General features: G+C 46.1%; 1 protein-coding gene across 2 annotated transcripts in view; it reads right to left on the bottom strand.

Moving 5' to 3' along the window:
• The window catches only part of SGSM1 (small G protein signaling modulator 1), a 210,490-nt gene that overhangs the window by 75,578 nt on the left and 120,557 nt on the right, over positions 1-14,355 (bottom strand). The window contains exons 1-4 of one of the 2 annotated variants that reach the window (XM_050745898.1): positions 7,297-7,717; positions 7,095-7,170; positions 4,805-4,967; positions 1,568-1,720 (exon numbers count right to left, since the gene is read on the bottom strand). In XM_050745898.1, the coding sequence (XP_050601855.1) occupies positions 1,568-1,720; positions 4,805-4,967; positions 7,095-7,158 (380 nt within the window). In that variant the 5' untranslated portion in view covers positions 7,159-7,170; positions 7,297-7,717. Of the gene's footprint in view, positions 1-1,567; positions 1,721-4,804; positions 4,968-7,094; positions 7,171-7,296; positions 7,718-14,355 lie in introns of those variants that run through there. The other variant, XM_050745897.1, reaches the window with a different exon arrangement.

Below are 14,355 nucleotides of genomic sequence, written 5' to 3'. Positions count from 1 at the left end.
AATTCTGTATCCTGATGGTGGTGTGGGTTATATGAAACTATACATGTGTTAAAGTGTCATAGAACTGTATAAAAAAAATTGAGTACCTATAAAAATTGATGAAATCCAAAAAAGTTTTGCGGTTAGTTAATAGTATTGTACCAATGTCAATTTCCTGGTTTTGATCATGGCACTATGGGTATGTAAAATGTTATCATTGAGGTTAGGCAATTAGTACTCTCTGTACTAATTTTGCGACTTCTATGTAAATCTAAATTAAAAATAAAAAGTTGAAATGAAAAGAAAGCAGGTTGACATTGCTTCTCAAATAAATTACTAATTCCCTTTAACCAACTGAATCAGCAGGTCATATGCTCAAGGTCATATGCCAAAGGCAATAATTAAAGAGGCCCAGAAACCTTCATGGGGCAGGAGGCAGAGACAGGCTATTACTACACGGTAAATAGTGAACTGGAGATCCAGAGCTTGGATTTCTTGCATTTTCTCTCCTGTCTCTAGGCCTCTGCACCTGCTACTCCCTCCACCAGAAACACTTCGTTCCCCATCCCATCACCTGGCTAATGCCTCCGTGCTCTTCAAATGGAGGCTTAACTGTTGCGCCATCCAGGACACTTTCCCTGACCACCAGGAGAAAATAATCACCACCACCACGCCCCCTTGGAACATCCATCGCGTATTATCACCATGACTGTTTGCTGGTTTTCCTTGCAAGCACATGAACTTCATGAGAAGAGGGATTTTTCTCGCCACTTTCATGCATATTTTCCTTGCAAAGGGGCAAAGAATGGTAACAAAAACATCCACTGTGTGAAGATGTGGTTAAGCCAGCACTTTTATATTCTGAAAGATGGGGAGATTCTGAGATATTACACACACACTCTCTCTCTCTCTCTCCCCCACCCCACTGTTCCTGCCACCTCTTGGGGGCTGGAGAGGCATGCTGGCCACGAGGAGTGTCAGGTGATAAATTCTTCCATGGCTCTTGAGATGATGTACAAGCTCTGTAACATGACAGGCATCACCACTGTATCCCTGATGTCTAGGTTAGTGCCAGTACACAGCAGGTCCTCATTAAATATTTGCTGGATGAATGAATGCATGGATGAATGGTTACCCAAGAGGGTTCATACTATAAAACTTTCACATCAGATTAATCTAAGCTAGTGGAGAAAATGTAGAAAGGCTCACCATGCATTTTCAAAATGCTGTATATTTACCAAATTCCCTTCTCACTTCTCTGGAGTATCGGGAATCGCCATGCCATTTACCAAAGGAGATTAACAGGCACAGAGAGGCTAAGCAACTCTCTAGGGCCACACAGTGATTGAGTGGATTAATCCACAGGAGAAGGAAGAAACTCAGGATCCCTATACTCCACCCTAAATCCGAAGACCTTGCACTGCCATTAAGCTCTTGAATCTACCCAACGTTCAGGCATTTAATCCCTTTCAAACTTAGTGGCTGTCAAAGAGAAAAAGAAAGCAGCTTTGTGTGAGGGGATGCAATTCCCACGACGGCCAGCAGGTGGGGGCAGAGCATGGCCAGGTATTGGGTCTTTCCCTCTCACCTGCTGTTTTCCACAAGGTAATGCACAATTTTGTCCAGGACCTTCTCAAACAAGGCCGTGCGAATCCACAGATGCTTGATGGCAAGTGGGGACAAGCTGGGCAGCTTCGGCAGCTTACGCACATTCTCCTGGAGGCCCTGGATCTGGTTTCTCCTTCGAGACCAATGAGAGAGAGGAATAAATACTCACAAGAGCAAATCCACACAGGACTAATTGGCATATGGGAGAATGTTCAATCTCTCGGGAAAATGAAGGAATGGCAGCTAAACCACAAGAGCCCATATTGCTGCTAGCAAGCTGGTCAGGAGTTAAAAAAATAATAATACCCAATGAATGTGCAGATGTGGTTAAACAGACACTTTCCTACACTGCCAAAGGGCAAGCCAGATTCTCATACGGATATCCCCCTGCCTCTCTCTCCTGGAAAGGAGTGCTGGCCAAGAAGAGTCCTGGAGTGTAGATCCTTCATTGGGTCTCCAGTGCACTTGGGAAGCAAGCTCTTCAACATGACTGGCAGAGAGCTACAAGACCTTGCCCCACTCATCTCTCCAACAATCTCCTTACCACTAACCCTTATCACTCCATGATCCAGCCAGAGGTATGTGCAGATGCCTGAGGGCACCAGAGTCTCATCTGAAGCCTTTCCCTGGGCTGCCGCTTCTTCCGGGTTCCCTCCCCACCCATTCCCAGGCTGATCCCTCTCACTGTTTAGGTCTCAGCGAGGGCTTCGCCTCCTACATACAGGAAGCTCTCCTGGACCAATCAAAGCTGGTCTGTGCTCTGTCAGCCTCTGGAGCTGAGCTCCCTGCTCACTTTTCTGTCTTCCCCTCCATGCTGTGATCTTGAGGATATGAAATTGGCAACTTATTTTGTTGTTGTTGTTTTGAGATGGAGTTTCACTCTTATTGTCCAGGCTGGAGTGCAATGGCACAATTTTGGCTCACCGCAACCTCTGCCTCCCGGGTTCAAGCGATTCTCCTGCCTCAGCCTCCTGAGTAGCTGGGATTAGAGGCATGCACCACCACGCCCAGCTAATTTTGTACTTTTAGTAGAGATGGGGTTTCTCCATGTTGGTCAGGCTGGTCTCCAACTCCCGACCTCAGGTGCTCTGCCTGCCTTGGCCTCCCAAAGTGCTGACTACAGGCGTGAGCCACCGCACCTGGCCGCAACTCATTTTTTTTTTTTTAAATAAAATACTTACTGAGAGTCTACCATGTGGCAAGCACGGGCCCTCTTCGTGTTTATATCTCCAGGGCCCAGCACAGTGGCTGACATATAGAGGAGGCTTAGTAAATGTTTATGAATGAGGCCCGGCGCGGTGGCTTAAGCCTGTAATCCCAGCACTCCGGGAGGCTGAGGCGGGCAGATCACGAGGTCAGGAGATCGAGACCATCCTGGCTAACATGGTGAAACCCCGTCTCTACTAAAAAATACAAAAAACTAGCTGGGCGTGGTGTTGGGTGCCTGTGGTCCTGGCTACTCGGGAGGCTGAGGCAGGAGAATGCGTAAACCCGGGAGGCGGAGCTTGCAGTGAGCTGAGATCTGGCCACTGCACTCCAGCCTGGGCGACAGAGCGAGACCCCATCTCAAAAAAAAAAAAAAAGTTTATGAATGAGTGATTGCATATATGAATAAATGCTTCTCCCTTACCACTTGCACAGGCATCTCTAATTCCTCCATTAGGAGGGTGACAAATCTAATCCTTTAAGAAGTTATCCGCAAACACCTGGGAACTTAGCAGATGGACTGGAAGGTACTCAAAGACCAGTTGGCTGAGAAGTCATTCCAAATGGGAGTTGACAGAGCCAAATCCTTAGCTCTGACCACCATACCGTTCTGGCCAGCAGCCCTGGGCAGGCAGGGCCTGAAACGCAAGGAAAGGGCCATTCTCATCCAGTGAAGTGGAGTGACCACCCACAACAGAGTCTGCAAACATAGGACATGCTTGTATGCTTGTCTCTTCCCTGCCCTTGCCCTTGACAGACATGACCAATCAATCCATGTGCTTTTCCCCAGAACACCCAATCATAGCTTCAGAACCACAGTACATTCCTCTGGGAAGCCACTAGACCAAATTTGTTGCCAGGAGTTGAAACCAAATTTGTCATCCCTGACCAGGCTGTAGTATAGACTGGGGGTTTGGCTGTGCAGACAGGACCTCCCAGGGAGTGGCTCTGGCTGAAAGTGCTCACATGCACACATTCTGTCCTTGAGCCTCCCCCTAACACATACCACCAGCCACCAAGACGAGGGAGGGAAGCCACCTCTCCCCTTCAAAGGTTACTTCAATATAAGGGTTTTTTTTTAAACTTTTTTTTTGAGAAGGAGTCTTGTCTGTTGCCCAGGCTGGAGTGCCATGGCACGATCTCAGCTCACTGCAACCTTCATCTCCCAGGTTCAAGCAATTCTCCTGCCTCAGCCTCCCGAGTAGCTGGGATTACAGGCGCCTGCCACCATGCCCGGCTAACTTGTATATTTTTAGTAGAGACGGGGTTTCACCATGTTGGCCAGGCTGGTCTCGAACTCCTGACCTCAGGTGATCCACCAGCCTCGGCCTCCCAAAGTGCTGGGATTACAGGCGTGAGCCACCACACCCAGCCGGGTTTTTTTTTTTTAACTTCTAATCAGTGTATTTGAATGTGTTACAATATGCCTATTGATATGTGGCCCTCGTGTCTGGTCCACACAGACAGAGACCATATTGGTTCTATCAAACTTTGGTTGCCTTGCATTTAGAATGGGCCGTGGCTCCCAGTAGGCTCTCACTCAACAGTTGTTTCTTGGGCATCTACCAGGTGCTAGACACTGGCCCAGATGCTTGAGACATAATGGGAGAAAACAGATCTAGTTGCCTGCTCTCATGGAGTTCAGCATCAAGTGAGATAGACAACAATCAAACAAACCTGACATGAATAACTACAGATGTCCAATCAACAACAACTGGGAGGAAAATAAACAGGGCGATATCGAAGAGAACATGGAGGGGTGGAATTTTCTGAGCTAACGGAAGGTCTGAATGATGGCAAGAAAGCAGCTACGGATGATCAGATGGGTGAGTCTGGTGGAGGGTTAGGCACATGCAAAGACCCTGGGGTGAGAAAGAGTCTGGTGGGTTTGAGGAGCAGGATAGGGAGTGAAGAGAGTGCCCGGGGATTCAGGCTCTCTTGGGGCCCAGGGAGGACTGTGGACTATTCTCTGGGGAGCTGCTCCCACCTGTGCCCCACACTTTGCACTCACGCGCTCTCAATCAGCTGCTCCAGGTCTTGCACCTTGCGGCTCAGATCCTCAGCCGGCGGGAAGCTCTTGCCCACTTTCATAAAGAGGGCTGCGATCTTGTTGCTGCGTAGAAAGCCGGCCGCCCGCCGCCGAAGCCCGTGTAGGACGCAGGCCTCCACAGCCGCTGCGGGGACATGGCCGTCAGCAGGCCCGGCCCTGCCCTGCCCATGCTCCCCAGCACCCAGCGTGTCCCAGAGCTTCTGTCAGACACAGGAACTTTGGAGAACCCTCTCAATCTTCTTACCCTCTGTCTTAGCCAAGAGATGGGAAGCTCACACTTGTATAGGTGCATAATCAACGTTTATTGAAAAAGTGATTACATAAGAAGTACTCTTTATTAGGCATCTGCTGGGTGTCAGATAATTGTTAAAATTTACCTTTCCTAATTCTTGTGACAAAACCCATGAAGTAAGAGCTCTAAAGAGCAAACCAGCGCTCTCAGGGGGCAGAGCTTGACCAAGGTTATGCTATGTGCAAGGAGAAATATTGACAAGTTTTGGTCTCATCATTTTGGGTTTGTTTTTGTTTTTGTTTTGTTTTTTTTGCGTTAGAAAACAGTTTGTCTTGAATGAATGATCAAATATTGCCTAATCTGCCCACAGATTTAAAATATTCCTGGAGATGATCTCTTAGATATCTTACTTTTAACTTATATATGCAGTACTTTTCATTTGCTTATGGTGATGTAAGTGAGCTGTCTATTCAGACTTTGTAGACATTGTTTAATCCTTCCTGACAACGGCTTATAAGAAACAACGGACAAAAGAAACCTCAAGGAGGTTCTTCAGGTTTCATTTAGTGCCATCAAATTTCTCCCACCCAAATACTTTTGAGTAGAGCTACCGAATTATTATACTATTTTTATCACTTTTATTCCTCTAAGTTAATTGGTAAGTATGCTAGCAAGTCTTAAGATGGACATGCGTGCAATTTTATTTGGAAATAAAAATATTCGGGAACACACAAAAAGCTGGGAATACAAATATATATATACACACACACATACATATATGTATCTAATTATGTGTGTGTGTATGCGTGTACAGCTATATGCTTACATAAAGACATCCCACTTAAAAAAATAAGATCTTCATTTTGGGAGGCCAAGGAGAGAGGAATGTTTGAACCTAGGAATTCAAGACCAGCCCTGACAACACGGCAAGACTCTGCCTTTACAGAAAATTTAAACATTTGCCAGGTGTGGTGGCACATACTTGCGGTCCCAGCTACTCGGGAAGCTGAGGTGGGAGGAACGCTTGAGCCTAGGAGGTTGAAGCTGCAGTGAGCTGTGATTGCGCCACTGCACTCCAGCCTAGGTAACAGAGTGAGATCCTGTCTCAGAAAAAGAAAAAATAGAAAGATCTTGCCCAAAGTCAATTCAAGAAAGTGGCAGAGGTGGATCCAGGTCTGCCTGGCTGAAAAGGGGGTGAACTGAGGTCCGTGGCCTCCCAGGACACGGTGTATGCTCAGCATGTTGTGGGCCCCGTGGGGTGGTGCCCCCAGCCATTTGGACGGCAGCTGATGGGCTGGCCAGCTGTCCTAGCTCAGGCCTCTCCACAGGACCAAGATCACGGGAGGGGAATTCGAACACGTCCTTCATTACTCCAATTATTAAATTAAGACATTTTCAGGGAGATAGAAAGACAGACTACCACTTCTATGTACACACTGATAATCCTGACCTCAGAGACACTCAGAACCCATCTCTACCATTCTTAAAGTACAGCAAGAGCCTGGCCATGGGGTTATTTCTGGAAGCTTGTGAGCAGAGCTGGTTCAAGGAGACATGTCTGAGTCACGCTCTGAGCCCTGGGCCTGCCTGCTTTGCTGAGCCAGATGGACATGACCCTTCAGGCTATGTCACGGGCTCTTAGTTCCCTTTTTTAAAAAGTCCCCATTTACCCTCTCCCTTTACCTAGCAATAGCCACAGGCAGAATGATGGACAGGGAGCCCATTCCTCAGACGCAAGACCGTGTGTCACTTGAGGCACGGTCAGTGTGAACGGTGCCCACGGGGAGGGGAAGACAATCAACTCCTCCAGTGTTAACCACACTGACCTCTTCATGGGGTACAGAAGTCATTTTTAATTGTTTATCTACACTGTTCTGTATTTTCAAATTCTCCAGTGGAGTCCCCCTTTGGAATCCAAAACTAACTTCAGAGTCATAAAGCAAAACAGTGGCTCAAAGACGCCACTTCCCCGAGGTGGCCCACAGAGAAAGAAGCCACTTTCCCAGGCCATAGACTCACCACAGAAGGAGATGATGTGGCTGCTGTCTTCGTGGACAAACTTGCGTGTCACAGCCTCCTCCATGATCTGCTTCACCTGGAAGGCAGAGGTGACCGGAGGGGAAGAGGTCCAAGGTGACCAAGGTGACCTGGGTGTAGGGGCCCCAAAAGGGCTGCACTGCTCCCCACAAGGCCTTTCGGGCCGTTTGGGATATTTTGATACCTGCTTTCCTTCCCCCTCCTCGCCTTGTCTTTTGGAGGTCTGACGCCTGCTTCCCGTTTTATCTGAGCTCCATGCTTCCCATTTTATCAATTATTTGTTCAGGTCCTTTGCATAGCAGGCTGCTGCTTCTCTTCGGGTTCACATAAAATGTCATCTCCTGGCCGGGCGCGGTGGCTCAAGCCTGTAATCCCAGCACTTTGGGAGGCCGAGACAGGCGGATCACGAGGTCAGAAGATCGAGACCATCCTGGCCAATACGGTGAAACCCCGTCTCTACTAAAAAATGCAAAAAACTAGCCGGGCGAGGTGGCGGCGCCTGTAGTCCCAGCTACTCGGGAGGCTGAGGCAGGAGAATGGTGTGAACCCGGGAGGCGGAGCTTGCAGTGAGCTGAGATCCGGCCACTACATTCCAGCCTGGGCCACAGAGCGAGACTCCGTCTCAAAAAAAAAAAAAAAAAAAAAAAAAAAGTCATCTCCTTTCCTGACCACACTAAGGCAGACCCCTCCCCAATCCCATCCCCTATCTTAGTTCCTGTAGGGCACGCACCACTATTCCCATTCTTTTTTTTTTTTTTTTTTTTTCAGATAGAGTTTTGCTCTTGTGGCCCTGGTTGGAGTGCAATGGCGCGATCTCGGCTCACTACAACCTCCGCCTCCCGGGTTCAAGCCATTCTCCTGCCTCTGCCTTCCAAGTAGCTGGGATTACAGGCGCCCGCCACCACGTCTGGTTAATTTTTCTATTTTTAGTAGAGAAGGGGTTTCACTATGTTGTCTTGAACTTCTGACCTCAAGTGATCCGCCCGCCTCGGCCTCCAAAAGTGTTGGGATTACAGGGGTGAGCCGCCGTACCCAGTCTACCACTATTCCCATTTTATTTGTTGATTTGTTGACCGTCTGTTTCTCTCTTCTAGAATTTAAGTTCCACAAGGGCGGAAACTTCATCTGCCTCATTCACTGCTGAATTTGCACAGCCTAGAACAGTGCCTGGCACAGGGCAGATGCTCAATCAACATTTTCTAAATGACTGGATGAATGAATGAATCAGTGTATGAATGAAAGAATAAGATATATAAAGGAATCGAGAAAGTGCAGGGTAAAAAAACTGCCCTGGAATCAGGTAGACCTGAGTTCAAATCCCAGCTTGGAGACCTCCCAAACGGGTTTCTGATCTTATTTTGGGAAATGGACGCTCAGCGAGATAAAGGCACTTACCCAGGTAGGCAGAGCTGGCTGACAGAGACAGGTTCCAGCTCGAGACAGACACCCAGGCCGTGTGCTCTTCCCAGCGCACTCGCTCCCTCAAGAATTCTCACCTGAGTGCCTGTAATGTGCCAGGCACAGGGACACAGTGCCGAAGGGCAGCTGTGCCTCTGCTCGTGGTGTCGATCCTCTGGCAGCCTGAACACCCTTCTGCTTCACTGGATTCTGGGCCCGATTCTGCCCAGAGTCACCGTGGGATTTAAGCAAGGTCCGTCTCCTCTCTGGGCCTCAGTTACCCCACTTTGAGGTTGAGGAGGTTGGAAAACACAATCCCAAAGGCCTGTTTCAGCTCTACATCACCCTGAGGGTTCTGATGTTGGGGTAAATAAAGCAAAGTTCTGAGTTACCCCCACCCAGTGGGTTCCCATGCCCTTTCCCACTGTCCTGTGGCCCGTCCAGACTCCACCAGGCCAGCACATCCATGCATCCATCTGAGAGCTGTTCTAGGCCCTCCCTGCCCACTCTCCCTGCCTTCTGGTTCCCTCCGGGAGTTGAACACAGAGTTCGGTGCATCCCTGTCCATCTTCTCTGCAGAAACACATGGCAGTGTCCCCCCAGAACTGGCTCACCACCCCCACCCCACACAACCAAGTCAGCACCAGCCCTGTGAACAGCTCCCGATCTCAGCACTCCACCAACTCCAAGCTGGGCACTGCCTGCAGCATTTCTAACCCTGAAAACTATCTAAGGAGGCCCATGAAGTTGGCTTCATTTTGCAGATGTGGAAACTGAGTCTCATGGAGGCAAACTGACCCACCCAAGGTCACAGAGTAGGAAGGAGCACAGTAGAAATGCAAACTTATCACTTTTTTTTTTCTCCCTGTACAGGCTCCTGCTGCTGTATCTTGGCTCTTCTCACTATTAGCTGTGTTTCCTCAGGCAAATCATGTCACTTCTCTGAACCTTAGTTTTCTCCTTGGTTTAAAAGGTTATAGAAATAGCACCAGCTTCAAGGCACTTGGGAAGGCTGAACAAGATAATGATCATCATATACTGAGCATAGAGCCTGGCACGCAATGAATGTCTACAAAGTGTGCTGCAAATAAATTTCAGCTGCATGCAGGTCATCAGCTCCACCTGAAACCTTACCTGGCCTCCCATCACCATTATTTTGGACCTGGCTGGATGTCACTGGTTCAGGACATCAAATTCCCCTGCTTGGGTTACTAGAGAAGCTGCTTTTGAAACACCCATCAGGCTGGGCGCGTGGCTCACACTTGTAATCCCAGCACTTTGGGAGGCAGAGGTGGGCAGATCACGAGATCAGGAGATCGAGACCATCCTGGCTAACACGGTGAAACCCCATCTCTACTAAAAATAGAAAAAAAATTTAGCTGGGCTTGGTGGCGGGCCTGTAATCCCAGCACTTTGGGAGGCCGAGATGGGCAGATCACGAGGTCAGGAGATCGAGACCATCCTGGCTAACATGGTGAAATCCCGTCTCTACTAAAAAATACAAAAAAATTTAGCTGGGCGTGGTAGCGGGCGCCCGTAGTCCCAGCTACTCAGGAGGCTGAGGCAAGAGAAGAGCGTGAACCTGGGAGGCAGAGCTTGCAGTGAGCCAAGATAACGCCACTGCACTCCAGCCTGGGTGACAGGGCGAGACTCTGTCTCGGAAAAAAAAAAAAAAAAAAGAAAAGAAACACCAATCAGATGTGTAACATTTGGTCAGCACTTGTTTTCCCTGCCAGTCTCTGATCCCCATGAGGGCAAGCACTCTGTGTCTCCTTGCTTTATGGCCATGGTGCCAACAACTACCTCGAGTTCCAGCACATGGTATGTGCTCAATAAAGTTCTCTTTGCAAATGAATGGCTCAAAGAATCATGATTGACCTCAGGCTTTGGTAGAGTATTTCATTTGAAAAAAGAAATATTTTCTTGTAAACATAATTGTGGGTAATAGAGCAGTAACATTATTATCCCTATTTGTCAGGGGAGGAAACAGAGGCCCAGAGAGGTGGCGTAATCTGTTCGGGGTCACACAGCAGATGAGGACTGGATTTGGCGTTTGAACCCAGGTTTGTCCGACTCCAGGGGCTGAGCTCCTTCTGCAACATGTCATGAAGCCCACGTGGTCTCAGGGCATTTGCACACCTCTCTCCTCTCTGCAGGAATCTGCCTCCTTCTTTCCTTTGCTCCTCTACGGCAGGACACGGTGATGCTGAGAAACTGCCAGAAGGCAGTTGCCAAGCACCCAAACCCTGATGACATTTGGGAATACAGCAGCAGCGGGAGTGAGTTCAGGCTCAGTCATAGATGGTAGAGGACTTCCAGGGAGGCACTGGGGGTGGGAATTCCAGGCAGCTGGGTCAGGTGCACTTTCATGAATGCACATGGTTAATTAAGAACTGAGAATGTGGGGACAGACAGACCTGGGTTCAAATCCTGGGATGAGCCACTTATCACAACTTGGGCAAATTCCTTTACCCCCTTAGGATAACAGTACTCGGGAGGCAGAGGGTGCAGTGAGCCGAGATCGTACCACTGCACTCCAGCCTGGTGACAGAGCAAGACTCCATCTCAGGAAAAATAAATAAATAAATAAATAAATAAATAAATAAAAATAAATAAAAAAATAAAGCACCAACTTCTAAAGATTCAGTCAAATACGTTGGCTGTACCTTCAGATTCCAACTGCTTCTCAGCCCCTCCACCACCACCTCCCCGTCTAAGTCACCATCACCTCTCCGCTGAATCAATGCTGTAGACTCTTACCGGTCTCCCTGCATCCACTTCTAAGAAGCTCATTTTAATGCAGCCAGAAGGATCTCGTTAAAACGTAAGTCAATAGAACAACCAGACAGAATATCAATAAGGAAACAAAGGCCTTTAGCAACACTATAAACCAACAATTGGACTTAACAGACATGTACAGGACACTCCACCCAACGATGGCAGGACGCCCACTTTTCTCAAGTGCACATGGAACACTCTCCAGGAGAGAGAATATCTTTCATAAACTTTTTTTTAAAAAATGACATTATACAGAGCATCTTTCTCATTCACAATGGAACGAAACAAGAAATCAACAGCAGAAGGAAAACTACGAAATCCACAAATACGAGTCATAAACAGCATACTCTTAAATAACAAATGGGTCAAAGAAGAAATCTCAAGGGAAATTAGAAAATATATTGAGATAAACACAAAACACAACATGCCCAAACCTATGGGCTGCTATAAAAGCAGTGCTAAGAAGGAACTTACAGCTGGAAATGCTTACATTAAAATAAAGAAGATCTCAAAGAAACAAGTTACCCGCACACCTTAAGGAACAAGAAAAAGAAGAACAAACTAAAACCAAAGCTGGCAGAAAGAAGGAAATAATAAAGATTAGGCTGGGCATGGTGGCTCACACCTGTAATCCCAGCACTTTGGGAGGTTGACATGGGTGGATTACCTGAGGTCAGGAGTTCAAGACCAGCCTGGTCAACATGGTGAAACCCCGTCTCTACTAAAATACAAAAATCAGCCAGGCATGATGGTGGATGTCTGTAACCCCAGCTACTTGGGAGACTGAGGCGGGACAATCACTTGAACCTGGGAGGTGGAGGTTGCAGTGAGCTGAGATCGCACCATTGCACTTCAGCCTGGGTGACAGAGTGAGACTCCATCTCAAAATATATACATAAAAGTTAAAAATTTAAAAATTTAAAAATAAAGATTAGGGCAGCCATAAATGAAAGAGAATTTAACAACAAAGAAAACTAACAAAGTCAAGAGATGGTTTGTCCAAAAGATCCAACAAAATTGACAAACCGTTAACTGGATTGACTAAGAATAAAAAAGAATTCTCAAAATTAAAATCAGAAATGAAAATGAGGACATTACAACTGATGCCATAGAAAAAAGCATTATAAGAGAATACTACAAACCAATAAATGTATGTCAACAAATTGGATAACTTAGATAAGATGAATAAATTCTTAGAAATACACAATATACAAACTAAATCATGAAGAAATAGAAAATCTTAACAGACCTATCATAGCAGGGAGATGCTGTCAGTAAGCTAAAACCTTCCAATAATGAAAAGCCCAGGACCACATGGCTTCACTGCTGAATTCTACCAAACACTGAAAGAATTAAACTAATTCTCAAATTCTTCCAAAAATATTAAAGAGGCAGGAACACTTCCAAACTCATTTTATAAGGTCAGGATTACCTTGAAACCAAAGCCAGTCACAAAAAAACTACAGACCGATATCTATGATAAATATGCATGCAAGAATCCTCAACAAAATACTAAAAACAGAATTCAACAGCATATTAAAAGAATATGGTCAGGCACTGTGCAGTGCCTCATGCCTACAGTCCCAGCACTTTGGGAGGCTGAGGCAAAAGGATCACTTGGGCCCAGGAGTTTGAAACCAGCCTGGGCAACATAGTGAAACCTCGCTTCTACAAAAAAATACAAAAATACAAAAACTAGCCAGGCATGGTGGCATGTGCCTGCAATCCAGCTACCTGAGAGACTGAGGTGGGAGGATAGCTTGAGCCCAGGAGGCTGAGGCTGCAGTGAGCCATGATCACACCACTGCACTCCAGCTTGGGCAAATGAATAAGACTCTATCTCAAAATAAAAACAAGACAAATAAATGGAAAGGCATCTTCTGTTTATGGTTTACAAGACTTAATATTGCTAAAATGTTGATATTACCAAAGTAATAGACAGATATAATGAAATTTCTATCAAAGTCCCAATGGTGCTTTTCTTTTTTGCAGAAACATAAATATTTATCCTAAAATTAATATCAAGGAATGTCTCATGGAACCCTGACTACCAAACAGTTTTGAAAAACAATCTTGAAAAATCTTCAGCAAGAATGAAGTTCAAGATCTCATACTTCCTGATTTAAAAACTTTTAACAAAACTACAGAAATCAAAACAGTATGGTACTGGCATTACACACACACACACACACACACACACACACACACATTTAGACAAATGGAATAGAGAGCCCAGAACTAAAACCTCACATATATAATCAAATGATTTTTGTCAAGGGTGCCATGCCCATTCAAAGAAGAAAGTGAAACTGACCCAATTGCCCCATAAACTGTTCTTTTTGATAAACATAGAAATTGACCCTTGTGGTCTTAAAAAGCTTGAAACTTGTATTTATCTGAGTTCCTTCCTCAGAGAAGGTCCTTCAGGCCTCTCAAAAAAAGTATCAAAGAACTGAAACTCACCAGATCACAGATGGTGGGGGACCCCCTCATTCACCATGATTGCTTCCTTGTCACTCCCTAGTTCTCGTTTTCTTACACATTGTGGCATTTCTTCCTGGCTATATAAACACCTAGTTTTAGTCAGTCAGGGAGATGGATTTGAGGCTGAGCTCCCATCTCTTCAGCTGCAACACCCAATTAAAGCCTTCTTCCTTGGCAATACTCGTCATCTCAGTGATTGACTTTCTGTGCAAAGAGCGGCAGGACCTAGACCAAACCCCTGGTGTTTCGGTAACAAAAGGATAGTCTTTTCAACAAATAGTGTTGGGAAAACTGAATAGCTACATACAAAAGAATAAAATTGGACCCTCACCTTATACCACATACAGAAATTAAAGTAAAACAGACCAAAGACTTCAATACAAGCTAAAACTATAAAAATCCTATAAGAAAACAAGGGAAAAGCTTCATGACATTGGATTTGACAATGATTTCTTGGATATGACACCAAATGCATGAGCAACAAAATTAAAAATAAACTGGACAGCAAAGTTAAAACCTTTTGTGGATCAAAGGACACAACATACAGAGTGAAAAAGGCAACCCATGAAATAGAAGAAAATAT

The sequence above is a fragment of the Macaca thibetana genome, chromosome 10 (genome assembly GCF_024542745.1).
Source record: "Macaca thibetana thibetana isolate TM-01 chromosome 10, ASM2454274v1, whole genome shotgun sequence".
NCBI lineage: Eukaryota > Metazoa > Chordata > Mammalia > Primates > Cercopithecidae > Macaca > Macaca thibetana.
The sequence above is the reverse complement of the archived record's forward strand: the minus strand, read 5'-3'. Positions and strand labels throughout refer to the sequence as shown.